Genomic DNA, 15,661 nt, shown 5'->3' with positions numbered 1-15,661 from the left:
AAGGTCAGCAGTTAGGACGGTTTCATCAGCGATGTGGGTAAGAATAAGAACTGTTTTAAAGGAACAGAGCATAAGTCTACATGCTTCCCAAGTCTCTTAGAATATAGTGTTTTAATTAAATCACTAAGTCAACGTATTTGGGTCTGGAGAGACTAAGGGGATATGTCTTAGCAAATCCTCCTCAAGTGCAAATACCAGCTACCCCTATCCCCTGCCTATGGACGGTGGTACATGCCAATCGGAGCGTGTGTTCGCGACAACGACTAGTCTGCCGCACTTCCGGCCAGACCGCCGGATATCCGCCGAGTGACCCTTACAAGTCCTTCTTGATCCTGAAGTGGAATAGGTGCCGCTGTTACTGCTCTTGTTGACCAGAACAGTAGCCGGACATGGGGCTGGAGGACGAGAGAATGATGTTGACCGGGTCCGGAGATCCCAAGGAGGTAAGGCGAGGCGATCGATTCGACTCTATACCGAGGGTCAGGACGTAGCCCGCCGAAACAGGCCCGGGGCCCTCGTAGTCCTGCTTTACCCCCTAGAATGTGCAGGGTCAGGAGAACTGGTGCCCTCGACCCTTCCCCAGAATTCATTGAGGGACCTTGGGCAAGTGGTTGACTAGTGTTTCTCTAGGCCTCGACTTCCCCGTTTTATGAACATGGTGAAGGTGTAACGAGAGCGAAAATGCTGTATTGAGTAGAATTTTGTAAAAATAGTACCTATATTTTTAGTCAGTCGGGTGTCCTGGTCCCTGATTTGACAGATTTGGGGAGCAAATGACCAACCCTAGTCCTCAGCTCAGGAATCTCTGCCACGATCTTCTATGGAGGTTCTGGAAAATTGGCCTTACACTAGTTAGGCCAGAAAAAAGGTTTTGTTTTTTCCTTTGTGGGGGTTAGGGGGAGGTATCTTTGGGGACAATGTAGGAATGTGCAGTATAATTCTGCAGTGAAAGAAGGAGCTCTTTCCCAGAGTAAGAATGCCAATGGAATAATAATTTGACCACTTACAATTTCACGTGCTTTGTATGTCCTAATTCATTTAAACCACACAACGGTCCTGTGAGGTATTAGATGCTGTGATTGCCATTTTACAGATGGGGACACAAGCGTAGAGAGGTGGAATATCTTGCCTAAGGACACACAAGGAATAAATGCAGGGCTAAGACGTAGCCACAGTGCTACAGAGCTTCACAGCAGCCAGCTGGCTTTTGTTTCCAGTCACATTCCCTATCTATTCCGTTGCTGGTCACGTTCTGTGCTTATGGGTTCAGAATAGTTGGAAACTAGTTTATCCCCTAATTTTTCCTTGTCTTACTATTTTAAGAAAGAGGACCAGGAAGACTTGGAGCTAAGCCTCAGGACGTCCAGCAGAAAGTGTACTATAAAGTTCAGTAGGGTTCACCACAGCAGTAGATGAGAAGAAGGAAGTAAATAAGTAGTCAGGTTTAAAATTAGGAAAACTGAGGTTTTTTTTTCAATGAAGAACCTGTACCTCTTGGAGATTAATTCTTTTTATTTAGGGTGACCTTGGCTTTTCTCATTGACTAGAAATTGTACATGAAGTAGTCCATATTCAGACTTCTGTTTGGATTTGTTTTTCCAAAACAAGCCAAATGCATTTAACAAAATTATCAAAGACACAAAATGATAAATGTAGAAGCACTGCTAATAGGGAAATGATGTAACTATAAAAGTCTTGCTTCTAGTATACTAATTTTGGTTTCCAGCTCAGGCAGAATGTGATTTCAGTTTTTTGGGAAAACTTTTAGTATGAATTTTGTTTAAAAAGCAAGGTTAAGAAACCCTATTTAATGAAAAACTAGAATTTTACATCCTAAATAACATCTTCATGTTTAGAAGAGACCTTTTCCAATTGTGGAAACAAATAGCTTGGCTGCAGTTGAACCTGCCCTAGCCCTCTTAGCTTTCATGAGTTGTGACCCTTTTCTGAACGGCATGGTAAAGGTGAGGCAGATTGTGTTGGAATTTTGAAAACCTAATGAGGGATTGCTGCACTAGTTCTTTTTATTTCTTTATACCTTTTCTTTTCCTTCCCCCAAATGTGGTCAGGTACATACTCAGGCAGGCAAACACCTTACTTTTGACAGGTTGAAATACTGATCACATAGACTCTCTCTGTTGTGGCCCAGATTTAGGCCTATGCTGATGCTCCCACGGGGAATTTTTTCACACTGCTCCCCTTGGAAGAAAGGAAATTAAGTTTGAGATTGTGAACCTGAATCAGAAATAAATATGTACGGCCTAGTGTTTCCAAGCTTGTGAATGGAGTCGTGTAGACCTTCGGTACACTTACACTGATTGTCTACTTAAGAGTCCTGGGAGTAAAGCAAGCCAAAAAGCAGAGGCTGTAACCATCGTTAGTTTAAAGTTCTGGCTCAAAATAAGTTTATGGTCTGGCCATTTTCATATTTCCTATTCAAGTTCAGAATCTAGAAAAAGGTGTTAGTTTTCCTCCTAACTTGGTTTGGGATGTAAGGACTAAATTTAGCTTAGCTGTTTCTGGTGATAATGGGCCCCACCAGAATTTAGAACAAAATACTTGGAAGTTATGTAGATTCCATATGAAGTCTGACAGCTTGAATCTATATCAGAACATGTCTAATTAGTGTTTGTTATCTCTCAACTGGGAGTCCCTTAGGGGCTGTTGTGATTAATCAAATCATTACAGATATGAAAGTGCTTTATAAACTTTACGGTGTTGTGCTCACTTAAGTTGTTGCTAATGAAAGTGAGATAGTGTGTCCTAGTTGAAATGTACCCAGGATTTTTTAAAATCAGGAATGGTAAGGTTACAGACATGAGACAACTGTTTTTAAAAGAAAAGTTTATTATAGTTCCCAAGAGAAAGGGGCAGGCCACACCACCCAGGGGAAGTGCCTGGACCAGTAAGGAGCAGAGGAGTAAGGGAAACCGGACTCTTGGTTTCTTTAGCAAGTTTAGCAAGCTTTAGCAAGTTTAGGATTGGACAGTTTGAGTCATTTTTGTGTGCTTTGGGCTACAGGGGTGATCCCTAGTTGTTTGGTACTTGGCCCTGGGGTGATTAGGGCAGGGGCAATAATTGCTTTAAGTGTAGGAGAGTTAGATAAAGGAAGTGGTTGGTGGTAAGGGTTTTGGATTGGTTGGTTTGCATATGAGAGGCATGCCCTCAACAAGTTGTTTGCTATCTCTAGAAATTAGCCAGCCCGGGGAGGGACTATCTCCACGATTAGCAAGGCCCCTAAAATGTCAAAATATCATAAAATACAGAAAATTTAAAACATGATTAATATAATGTCTATCCTCAATAATTACAAGATCAGTATGATTGGTAATATATATGTCTTAAAATTGCTGCTGACCTTAATTTTGCTTTCCTTTTATAGGAGGAAGAGGAGGAGGAGGAATTAGTGGTAAGAGCTGTCTCAGGTTTGGAACCATCTCGGTAAAAGGAAGTTTGAGCTTTAAGAAACTCTGAAGCCATTTGAAGGAGTCTTTATACTTGATACCTAGGAGAGAATGGGAGTGGGAAAAGCCTTTAATGCTTCCTTCTTGTGTAGTGGAGTATTTGGGGGTGTGAGCCTGGAAAGCTGAGTGTTTTCTGGGTTTGGGACTTCTCCAGTTGTGTCAGGGAGCAGAGCAGCATCTTGAGGGCCTGGCACTCAGTTACTTGCTATTTGTGGTTTAATAAAGAATTCTGGAAGGAACTTTTCTTAAATGGCCCTTCTCCGCGCTAGCATTGCCTTTCTAGCTGGGCAACTGGGGTGCATAGGCCTGACTGTCAGATAAGGGGAATTGAAATTCACAGACATTACATATCCCAAAATGCTCTGTTAATAAGTAAGGCCTCCTGTAGATCTTCAAGTTTGGCCAGGTTTCCTTTACCACCTTGTTTTTCAGATAGGACTGAGGCTTTCAGTGCATACTGGCAACCTTGGAAGGCAGGAATGTGAAACTTTTCCCTACTACTTAGCATCAGAATTGAATGGGAGACCCCATTCTGCCATTTCTGGCGGCAGTGTGGCTCTGCCAGCTGGCCTTCTGCACGGTAATTCAGAGGCAGCACCTTGGTTTGGTGGTTGTATTAAAGTATATGGTTTGTGGATCACCTCCTAAAACCCCCATTTTGGTTTTTTTTTCTGTGTTTCTCCTTCAGGATCCACTAACAACAGTGAGAGAGCAATGCGAGCAGTTGGAGAAATGTGTAAAGGCTCGGGAACGGCTGGAGCTCTGTGATGAGCGTGTGTCCTCTAGGTCACACACAGAGGAGGATTGCACGGAGGAGCTCTTTGACTTTTTGCATGCAAGGGACCACTGTGTAAGTTAGCCTAAAGTCAGGAAAACTTATAGTGGCCAGGGAAGATTTGGTGCTGACAACCTTTCCATCCTAGGAGCAGATCCATCAGTAAGCATTTACTGTAGCTCAATATATGTTAGGTACAGTGCTGAGCATTTTACATGAGTAATCTTACCTAATCATACCACTTTCACTGGAGTCAGGTGTCATCCCCATTTTACAGAGAAAAGAAATGATGTCCCAACTTGTACTGCTAAACAGTGGGGAAGCTAGATTTTGTACTTTTAAGTAACAAGCTATTCTTTGGGATAATTTATATCCTCCTACATAGTAGTTGGTCCAAAAAAAATTTTTTTTTAAGTGAATTTGTATTTGTCTCTTTAACAACAGTAAGATGTTTTAAATTATAGGGCAGGCAAAGTTTGATATGGTTGCTTATATTAGAACTGACTGAGTGGCTAATAAGCATATGAAAAGATGTTCAATACCATTAGCTATCAGGGAAATGCAAATCAAAACTACAGTGAGATAACCACTTCATGTCCACTAGATTGGCTCCCATCAGAAAGTGTTGGCCTATGTGGAGAAATTGGAAACCTCATACACTGCTGATGGGAATGTAAATTGGTACAGCCCTGTGGAAAATACTCTGGCAATTCTAAGATTAAACATAGAGTTACTCTGTGACCCAGCAATTATACTCCTAGACACACACCTAAGAGAAATGAAAACATGGGTCTATACAAAAACTTGTACACAAATATTCATACTGTGTTTTCCTGAAAATAAGACCTAGCCGGACAATCAGCTCTAATGCGTCTTTTGGAGCAAACATTAATATAAGACCTGGTCTTACTTTAACATAATAGGCTGGGTCTTATATGATATGATATGAGACGATATGATACTGGGTCTTATTTTACTATAAGACCAGGTCTTATATAGTATAATACAATATAAGACCGGGTCTTGTATTAATTTTTACTTCAAAAGACACATTAAAGCTGATTGTCCTGCTAGGTCTTATTTTTGGGGAAACAGTAGAAGCATTATTCATAATGGCCAAAAAGTAGAAATAACATCAACTGATAAATGAATAAATAAAATGTGATATATCCATATAATGAAATATTATTTGACAATAAAAAGAAATTAAGCACTTTACTCAAAATTCCAAACAGAATTACTATATTGATCCAGCAATTCCACTTCAGGATATTCCCCAAAAGAATTGAGACTCTGTTCAAAGACTTGAAAAAGATATTTGTGCATGCATGTTCACAGCAGCATTCACAATGGCCAAAAAGTGGGTGCAATCCAAGTGTCCATTAATGGATGGATGGATAAATAAAATGTGTATGCATACAATGAGACATTATTCAACCTTAAAAAGGAAGGAAACTTGCCTTGACACATGCTATAACATGGATACACCTTGAAGATATACTAAGTGAAATAAACCAATTACAAAAGGACTATATCATTCCACTTATATGAGGTACCTTCAGTAGTCAAGTTCACAATGTTGCCAGGGGCTGAGGGAAGGGGAAAACGGAATTATTTAATGGGTATAGAGTTTCAGTTTAGGAAGGTGAAAATGTTCTAGAGATTAATGATTGCAGGAAAGTGAATGTACTTAATGCCACAAATGTATAGTTAAAAATGGTTAAAGGGTAAGTTTTATGTTATTTAAATATTTTTAGAAGCAAAGCACAGGTTAAGATCTGGGGGTGAGAGAGGCATGGTCCCTTCCTTCACTGAGTTATGAGCCAGCATAGGTGTCAGAAGTAGAACAGTTATTAAACTGGTAAGTTGCTTGGGTGTAACCTTAGGATGGCCTTCACTGATCCCTTTTTTGAAGTGGCTTCCCCCCCACACCATTTTATTTTCTTCACATATACTTTATATGTATATTGTATTTCCCTTATTCTCTAAGTTCCATAAGAGACAGAGATACTATCTTCCTTACTGTTGTAACTCATTCAGCACCTAGAACAGTACCTGGCATATAGTAGATGTTGTATAAATATTTGTTGAATTAGTAAGCACTGTGATATGGGAGGTACAAGTTTCTGCGGCGAAGATAGAGGGACAGATTTGTGTGGGGATAGAGCTTGTTTAGAGAAGACGTGCAGGAAATGACATGTTAAGTTCTAAAGAAAAAGATGAAAAAAGGGGGAAAGAGTTCCAGGTAGAAGGGAGATTCAAGTAACTGAAGGGAGTTCACTACCCCTCAAGAGTATGGCTCAAGAGTGTGTGAGAAGGGGAGTGGTGAGAGAAGGGGCAATACTGTTCCAAGTCATGAAGGACCTTGTAAGTCATGACATTAAAGCTTCCAATTAATGACTTCTTTTCTTTCCCCCATCTAGGTGGCCCACAAACTCTTTAACAGCTTGAAATAAATGTGCAGACTCATTCACCCCAGCTATCACCTGGGCATCAGGGTATTTCCTCATGGTTTTGAATATGCCATTTGTTTCTTGTTTGTGTAACTGTGAGTTCATGTGAACCTCATGGATTTTGTCTTAAGCAAGTAGCTTCTATGTAATTAGTAGTGATTCCATCTTAATAAAGTCCAGTGATCTGCAGACCTGCCTCCTATTCTTTATTTTTAATTAGAATTTTTTTAATTTGAAAATTTCAAACATGTAGTAGAATAATAATCAACCCCTCTGTACCCATCACCTAGTATCTCTTTAATGATAAGGACTTTTAAATTTTTTTATTTCCCTTGAGGCCATTATCACATTTAAAATTAACAATTGCTTAATATTATTATTAAGTACTCAGTTCATACGAAAGCTTTTCTTATCCAGAAGTGTCTTGACAGTTTTTGGTCTGTGTCCAACAAGGTTGCTTTGCTTTAAAAAGATATTTTTTTAAAAAGGGAGTAAGGGAGGGTGTGAAGGGAGAGGTACTGGGGTCTAAGCGGGGTGAAAAAAGGGCACCTGGGTAGGCGGTACTGGCAATGAGAAATTGGTTATAATGGGAGCTAGCAGAGAATGGAGTTACAAATATAGAAAAGGAAAAACGCAGAATAAACCCTGCACTGATATGAATAAATATGGATTTCAATGTAAGTAAATATAGATACCAGTATGTGTACATATAGGGAATACATATATTCCCTAGCTCAGCCCACAAAGAGGGCTTCATTCACCAATAAAAGGAACCAGGGCTCCTTGGAGAAATTAGTTAATTCCAGAGCTGGCAGGGAAAATACAAGATAAGTCTGAAACATTTTGTTGTTCCAGAAAGAAGGAGGTACTCAATGCTGGGGACATGTCAAAAGTATGTAAAACTGCTAGTCAAATCTGGGACAATTTGATCATCAAAATATACGACAGTATTAAATTATAAATCACTGAATAAAATAGGAACCCATGAATCCATACCAATATAAATAAGTGAATCAACTGAAAGTTTGGTGAGGAAGGGGATACATATTAATTACAAAAGGAAAAAGTACAGTAGAGAAGCTTGGCAGGCAGTAGCTTAGATGAGTGCTGACATCACCAATAATGAAACAATAAATACCACCTACAGGCAGCATTGAGGAAAAAAAAGCATCACTAAGTCCAGCAAAAAAATAAACTGAATATAACCAGATAAATTGAGGGACATTGTGTAAAATTAGACATTGTATAAAATAACCCTCATTGTGTCAAGCTTGTGAAAGTCAAGGAAAGACTGAAGAACTGTTTTAGACAATAAATCTAAAGAAGACAACTGAATGCTACATGCAGTTCTAAACTGGATCCTTTTGTTATTAAGGACATTATTGAGATAATTAGTAAACTTGAATCTAGACAGTCGATGGCAGTGAAATATCAATGTTAAAGTTTGAAATTATTAAAATACCCCAGTAAGTCCCAAATGTGTAGAACAGAGGCTGACTTCAGACTTAAAGTTAACAGCTAGTGCTTGCTGTGAGCCATCCACGTCCCACGTCTAGTGTTAGAGTTTATCATATTTTCTCTTAAGTCCAGTAAATAGTGATGAGGCTTCACAGTACTGCTAGAAATGTATGTTGCTCAAATAGGGAAAACGTTCCCTGTTCCAATTGGGGAGACAGGCTAGGTCAGCACTGTCCAGTGCAACATTCTGCAACGATGGCCAAGTTCTATTGTGTATTGTCCAATATACTAGCTACTAACCATATGTGGCTAATGTGACTAAGATGCTGAGTTTTAAGTGTTACCTAATTATAATTAAATAAAATTTGAATTAATTTATATTCAACTAGCCATGTGTGACTAGTGGTTACAGTAGACAGCAGAGATCCAGCAGTTACCAACTCAACCACCTGAGTGGTAACGGAGGGAAGCAGGCCCTGTAGGCATTGGAAAAGGGCTTGTGCACTGCAGTCAGCTGTTGCTATGTGGGAATGTGCATCCAGTGTTGCCAGGTCACTTGTTAAGGAGCCAGAAATCCAGGTTTTATATGAAATTCCCAATTTTTAAATGTGTACAAGTAACTTTTTGAAAGCATTAGGCCAAATATTATAAAACTCATCTATAGGCTGGCTTTGGCTCACTAGTTTGCAACCTCTGCACATGAGAAAGTTATATACAAATAGTTATATACAGACAGAAAGTGAGCCATGCCAAAAATGAGTACATTGTGCCTCAGAAGTAATCACCAGTCTGATACTCAGTATAGCCAGCAAGACTGAGGGACGTTTCATAGATGAACATATGGCAGTAGAGCTGAGAATCTCCGTTATATTTGCAAAAATGGGACAAAGGGAAACTTGAACTTAGAAGCTATTTCAACCTATTGTCCTAGCTAGAATGATTGGCTAGCATTTCCCAGCCACTTCTGACTTAGAACCCATTTCTGGTGTATTAGGTTGGTGCAAAAGTAATTGTGGTTGAAAAGGTTAAAAAAAATTGCAAAAACAGCAATTACTTTCACACCATCCTAATGTAATCTCACAAATACCTTTACTAATGGTGGCATTGTATTTGATGTACGTAATCTGATTATTTTGAAACATCTTAATAAATTTTCAAACATACAGCAAAGTTGAAATTTTATAGTAAACATCCCCAAATTCATTACTCAGATTTTAGTGAATGATTAGTAAAATGTTACTATATTTGTTTTATCACAGAGAAGAGAGAATTATAGAGAAATAGCTCCAGAGTTCTGCTTAGAAGATGCTTGAGTCTGTTGCTGACTACTCAGATGCAAATGAATAGGGTGAAACTCCTTGTATCTAGGCAAAAAATTAATGAGTAGCTGTAAACTGAATAATTCCCAAAGCTAACAGAGAGCTGGGAAATGTTTGAGTTTTGACCAGCTAATGTGGGGAGATCCTATTGAACTTGTTGAAACACTTGGATCATTGAACTTGAACTCCAGAAGGGGACGCATGAGCATAGGGATAAAACTAGCCCTAGAGAGAGACTACTTATAAATCTTAAAAGGGAACCTTGAAAGGATCAAAGTGATTCACAAAAAAAGCTGCCAGAATAAAGTTCAAGGTATTTTAAAAGAAGACAACAAAATCTAGCATTCAACAATGTAAATTTCACAATACCAAGCATTCAATTAAAAATTACTAGGCATGTAAAGAAGCAGGGAAATGTGACAAGGAGAAAAACAGTAAAAAACAGACCCAGAATGGCAGAGATGATAAAATAATAGACAAGGATTTTGAAATTGCTATTACAAATATGCTGAAGGATTTAATGAAAATCAAGAACATAATGAATAGAAAATATAAAAATGAAACAATTTCTGGAGATTAAAAATACAATATCTGAAATAAAAAATTCATTGGACAAGATTAACAAAGGATTAGACACCGAAGAAGAAAAACAAATCAGTGCACTGGAATGTCCTTGAAGACACTGCAACAGAAACTATACAAACTGAAGCACAAGAGAGAAAAAAGAAACATTAAAAATAAATGAACAAGGAAAAAGTAAGTGGTGGCCCAGAAGACAGGGAAAGTGAGACAGCCCGGGGAGAGAAAAAAGTATTTGAAGCAGTAATGGTTGAAAATTTCCAAATTTGATGAAAATTATAAACTCACATTTCCCAGAAGCTCAACAGAACCCAACCAGAATAGACACAAAGGCAATCACACCAAGTCACTTACCCTCAAATTGCTGAAAACCAGTGTTACCAAGAAAATCTTAAAAGAGAACTGACTCTGGGTGGTGAGCACACAATATGATATATAGATGATGTATTATAGAAATGTACACTTGAAACCTATGTAATTTTACTAACCATTGTTACCCCCAATAAGTTTAAGTTAAAAAAAAAATCTTAAAGGGAAAAGATACATACAGAGGCACAAAGAATTACTACACACTTTTTGTAAGAAACAACTCATCTTTAAAGTGTTGAAAGAAGAAAATTTTGACCCTAGAATTCTGTATCTACTGAAAATACCCTTCAATAAAAGCAAAATAAAGATGTTTTAAATAAATGAAAGGTAAGAGACTTCACTGTCAGTAGACCTGGACTACAAGAAATATTAAAGGAAGTTCTTCAGGGGAAAAAAATGACCTACACAAAGGAACAGAACAGTCCCAGAAATAGGAAATACAGGTATAAATATAATAGATACTTTATCTTACTTTAAAAAATTATTTAAAATGTAGCTAACAGGGTGGCTGGTTAACTCAGTTGGTTAGAGCACATACTCTGAACGACAAGGTTGCCGGTTCTATGCCCACATGGGCCAGTGAACTGTGCCATCCACAACTAGATTGAAGACGACGACTTGAGCTGAGCTGCCGCTGAGCTGCTGAGGGGCAGCCGGATGGCTCAGTTGGTTAGATCGTGTGCTCTTAACAACAAGGTTGCCGGTGCCGGTTCGATTCCCGCATGTGGTGGTGGGCTGTGCCCCTCCCCACAACTAGATTGAAAACGGCGACTGGACGCTGAGCTGCAGCCTCCACAACTAGATTAAAGGACAATGCATTGACTTGGAACTGATGGGTCCTGGAGAAAACACTCTGTTACCCAATAAAATTTTAAAAAAGAAAAGTAAATGAAGATTGATAAATGATTTAAAAATATAGAGCTAACAATAAAAAGAACAAATATCTAGAAAGAAATTAGAAAGATAAAAGAAATCGATGAAATACCAAAAAAGAAACAGGAGAAAACCAACGAAACCAAAAGCTTTTGAAAAGTTCAATGAAATAGATAAGCCTCTAGTTAGGCTGATAAAATACAAAAGAGAGAAGACACGAATTACCAATATCACAGAGGGGACATTACTATAGAGTCTTAATCAGAGGTCAGCAATCTTTTTCTGTAAAATTTCAGACAGTAAATGTTTTGGGGTTTATGAGCCATATGATCTCTAGAGCAACCATTCAACTGTTTTTGTAGCAGTAAATGAGCCACAGTAAATGAAAGATGTGGATGTTTTAAAATAAACATATTTCAAAAATAGGCTGCAGGCTGAATTTAGCTTGTGGCTGTAGTTTGATGCCCTCTGCTACAGATGCTACATAATAGAATATTCTGAATAACTTTATGGGAAGAATTTAGAGGAACAAGTTCTTTAAAAGACTCAAATTGTCAAAACTAATTCAAGAAGAATTATAAAATTCAAATAGCCTTTTATCAGAGTTTCTCAACCTTAGCATTATTGACATTTTGGTCTGGATAATTCTTTGGGTGGGGTGGACTGTCCTGTGTATTGCAGGGTTTTCAGCAGTATCTATCCACTGCAAAAGCATCACTCTGTTGTAACAACTCAAAATATCCCCAGATGTTACCAAATGTCCCCTGGAAAAGGGGCAAAATTACCTCTGGTTGAAAACAGAACATCAAGGAAAGAAATTGAATTCATAATTTAAAACCCTTTCCTTCTCACCTTGCACTCCAGAAAGGAAGGAAGGAAGGGAAGAAGGGAGGAAGGAAGGAAAGGAGGGAGGGAAGGAGAGAAGGAAAAAGGGAAGGAGGGAGGGAGGAAGGGAAAAAAGAAGGAAGGAAGTAAGGGAGGGAAAGAAGGAAAAAGAAACATCCAACTTCAGGCTCAGATGGCTTCACTGTTTAATTCTATCAGTAATTTAAGGAAGAAATAATACCAATTGAATAAAAATTCTTTCAGAAAATAGAAGTGAAGGGACACTTCCCAAACTAATTTTATGAGGCCAGCATTTCCCTGAGTATCAAAATGAAACAAAGGCCTTACAGGAAGAGAAAATTGCTGGCTAATATCCCCATGAACATAGATGCAACAATACAATAATATATAAAAAGAATAATACATCATGAACCAGTGGGTTTTTTTTTTACAGGAATGCAAAGTTGGTTCATCATTTGAAAAATCAGACAGTATAATTCATCGTATTAACAGAATGAAGAAAAACCATATGATGATCTCAATAGATGTAGGAAAAGCATTTGAAGAAAATCAAGAACCATTCTTGATGTTTTAAAAATCTCAGCAAACTAGGAATAGAAGGGAACTTCTAAAAAAACCCCAAAAAAGGGCCAGCCCGGTGGCTCCGGCGGTTGGAGCTCCATGCTCCTAACTCCGAGGGCTGCCAGTTTGATTCCCACATGGGCCAGTGGGCCCTCAACCACAAGGTTGCCGGTTGGACATCTCAACTCCCTCAAGGGATGGTAGGCTGTGCCCCCTACACTAAACTAATAACAGCAACTGGACCTGGAGCTGAGCTGCACCCTCCACAACTAAGATTGAAAGGACAACAACCTGACTTGGAAAAAAGTCCTGGAAATACACACTGTTCCCCAATAAAGTCCTGTTCCTCTTCCCCAATAAAATCTTAAAAAATAATAATAATAAAATAAAATAAAAAAATGGAAAAAAACAAAAAACTACAGCTAACATCAAATATAATGGTGAAATACTGAATGCCTTTGGAACAAGGCAATGATGTCTATACTAACATGACTTGGATTCAACAGTAAGTCCTAACCAGTGGAATAAGGCAATGAAAGGCAAGGGGGAAAAGCATGCAGATTGAAAAGAAATAAAAGCAACTTGATAAAAGACACGGTCTTGTGCATAGAAAATCTGAAAAGATTTCTCAAAAACTTACCAAAACATAACTGAATTTAGCAAAGTTTCAGAAAGTAAAATCAATAGACAAATATCAATTGTATTTTAATATACTAGCATTTTCTTGAAAAATGGACAAAGTAAGCCTGTCATTTCAAGGAAAAGAATTGTCAGTATTTGCTGCCAAAAATAAAATCCAAGCTTTCAAGCCAAAATTAGGATTTTGAAAAACCTGAACCAGCCATTGTCAGTTTAAAAGCTTCCTAACATTTAAGGGTCTTTCTGTTGAGATCAGTAGTGGTATTAACAAATGTGACTTTTAAAAATATTTATAATGAATGTGAAAACATTTGAAAGATCTGTATAACTTAGTGAACCAATAATTTCCAAATAACCACTGTATGATGTGACAATCATGCATGGACAAAAGTTTCATTCAGAGTACCAGAGAGTCCAATGAATCTTAATGTAACAGAGTACAAAAGTTCTTTGATATGGTTACAGATTCCCTGCCATTAATGTTTAAAGAAATATCATTTGTCAAATTGTGGTTTAGTATCAAAGAATATTCACAATTATAAACAAAAGCTACTAAAATACCCCTCTCTTTTCTTACTAAATATCTGTGTGAAACTGGATTTTCTACACATATTTCAACTAGAACACATCATAACACACTGAAGAAGCAAATATGAGAATCCAGCTTTCTATTAAGCCAGACATTAATTTGCAAGAGATCTGTAAAACAATTACACTCTTCTGACTAAATTTCTTTTAGGAAAACATAATTATTTTTCTAAAGATATTTATGTAACATGTAATGGGTTTATTGTTATTTTAATGACTATTTAAAAAATTTGTTTCAATTTCTAATCTGGCAAATACTAATAAACAAAAGCTCAATAATTCTAAATAACTTTTAAGAGTGTAAGGTAGTCCTGAGAGCAAAAAGTTTGAGAATCATTGATTTAGTCCAACCCTTGCTCCCCCATTTTATAGATTGATAGACTGAGGCCTGGAGTGGGAAGGGGACCTTCACAAGATTTTGGTTGAGGTCCTGACACTCCATATTTGGTGTAAGCTTTTGAGGACAGGCGAGGCTAAGATACTTCCTCCTTGTGTATCCAATTTCTCTTATTGGATCCTTATTTGGATTTAAATGTCTATGAGGTTTTTTTTAAAAAAATACTTTTTTCTATACACATACCTCTTTTCACTTTGCAACTGCCTGGTTACTGTAATCAACTTCTTGAAAATTGTTTACATTCACATTTCTATTTTCTCATCTTTAACTCATTTAATTCGTATTTATTGAGAGCCAACTATGTACCACTTACAGTCCTAGGTGCTGATATGATAATTCAGCAATGAATTTAAAAAATTCTTGTTCTTTTAAACCTTGCAATCTAGTGAGAGAAGACAAGTCCAGAAAAATTGTCCAGAATGTGTAAATGGGCAGAAGAGGATTACTGGGTGCTTTTTCATTGTAGTGTTGGGGTATACCTTTGATTGACTTTATATTGACTAGGCTGTCTTACAACTTTGTAGGGGTAGAGGTTAACTTGTAGAAAACTGGTAGCAATGTAAATAATTCTTGTCTGAGAGCAACGCAAATGATTCCTATCCATAGTAATGTGCATGAATTTTGTCCAGTAGAGATGGAATTGAGTTCCATCTAGCATAAGAGATAATTCCAAATATTACAGTTTGTTACTTAATAGGATATTAATGATTTTGCAACTATTAGCAAATTCATTTCACCATTCCTTTGGCTGGTAATGGAAATCTCTGCAACTCAAATTCTCATTTGAACAAGTCCTACCATCTTACTGGTTCCCTCGTTATTTAGGATAATGATAGATGAGTAGTTTATTATGATGAATAAAATCTGGTATGTGTTCATTTTATATTTGTATGAGTTATACTTTTTTTCTTTTGAAAATTATAAGAAAATAAATACGTATCAGGTGTAGTAAGTTATAAGAATAAAGGCAGGGTAAAAGAACAGCAATTAATTGGTGGTGTAGTATGTATTATTTGGGGCCAGTCAGCAAGTCCTGTAGTTTCTCTCTTAATTATAGGTGGGATCCATCCTCTTTTCTCCATCTTCACTGCCACCACGCTAATCATCTTCTCTCATTTGACAATCATCTTCTCTCATTTGATCTCCCTACCTACTTGGTCATCGGCTGTCAGATGATCAATTTTTTTTTTTTTTTAGATGATCACTTTTTAAAACACTGATCTCTACTGGCTCCCTATCTGTGGTGAAGTCAAGTTTTCCGGAGCCCCAAACGTACACAAATAAAAATAATATAGTGTTAAGTACAGGGCCTTGAAGGGGGCGGTGCGAATGACAGGTCC

At 37.6% G+C, this 15,661-nt stretch overlaps 1 protein-coding gene across 2 annotated transcripts; it reads left to right on the top strand.

Moving 5' to 3' along the window:
• Nucleotides 1-290: 290 nt before the first annotated feature.
• On the top strand, nt 291-6,881 carry UQCRH (ubiquinol-cytochrome c reductase hinge protein). Of its 2 annotated transcripts, XM_081057880.1 has the most exons (5): nt 332-443; nt 3,383-3,409; nt 3,897-4,044; nt 4,153-4,314; nt 6,663-6,881. In XM_081057880.1, exons 3-5 carry the CDS (start codon nt 3,982-3,984, stop codon nt 6,693-6,695), a joined length of 258 nt encoding a protein of 85 aa, XP_080914006.1. In that variant the 5' UTR covers nt 332-443; nt 3,383-3,409; nt 3,897-3,981; the 3' UTR covers nt 6,696-6,881. The 2 variants fall into 2 exon arrangements, with proteins under 2 accessions (XP_080914005.1, XP_080914006.1); XM_081057879.1 differs by lacking the exon at nt 3,897-4,044 and having other exon boundaries at nt 291-443.
• Nucleotides 6,882-15,661: the final 8,780 nt, after the last annotated feature.

Source organism: Rhinolophus hipposideros (genome assembly GCF_964194185.1).
Source record: "Rhinolophus hipposideros genome assembly, chromosome: 8".
NCBI classification, from domain to species: Eukaryota; Metazoa; Chordata; class Mammalia; order Chiroptera; family Rhinolophidae; genus Rhinolophus; species Rhinolophus hipposideros.
Note: the sequence above shows the minus strand (reverse complement) of the source record. Positions and strands in the feature narration are given on the sequence as shown.

Coding starts and splice junctions, on each gene's coding strand:
- UQCRH (XM_081057879.1), top strand. CDS start 390: ATGGGGCTGGAGGACGAGAGAATGATGTTGACCGGGTCCGGAGATCCC. Junction 444..3,382: donor GGTCCGGAGATCCCAAGGAG/GTAAGGCGAGGC, acceptor TTCCTTTTATAG/GAGGAAGAGGAGGAGGAGGA. Junction 4,315..6,662: donor TGCATGCAAGGGACCACTGT/GTAAGTTAGCCT, acceptor TCCCCCATCTAG/GTGGCCCACAAACTCTTTAA.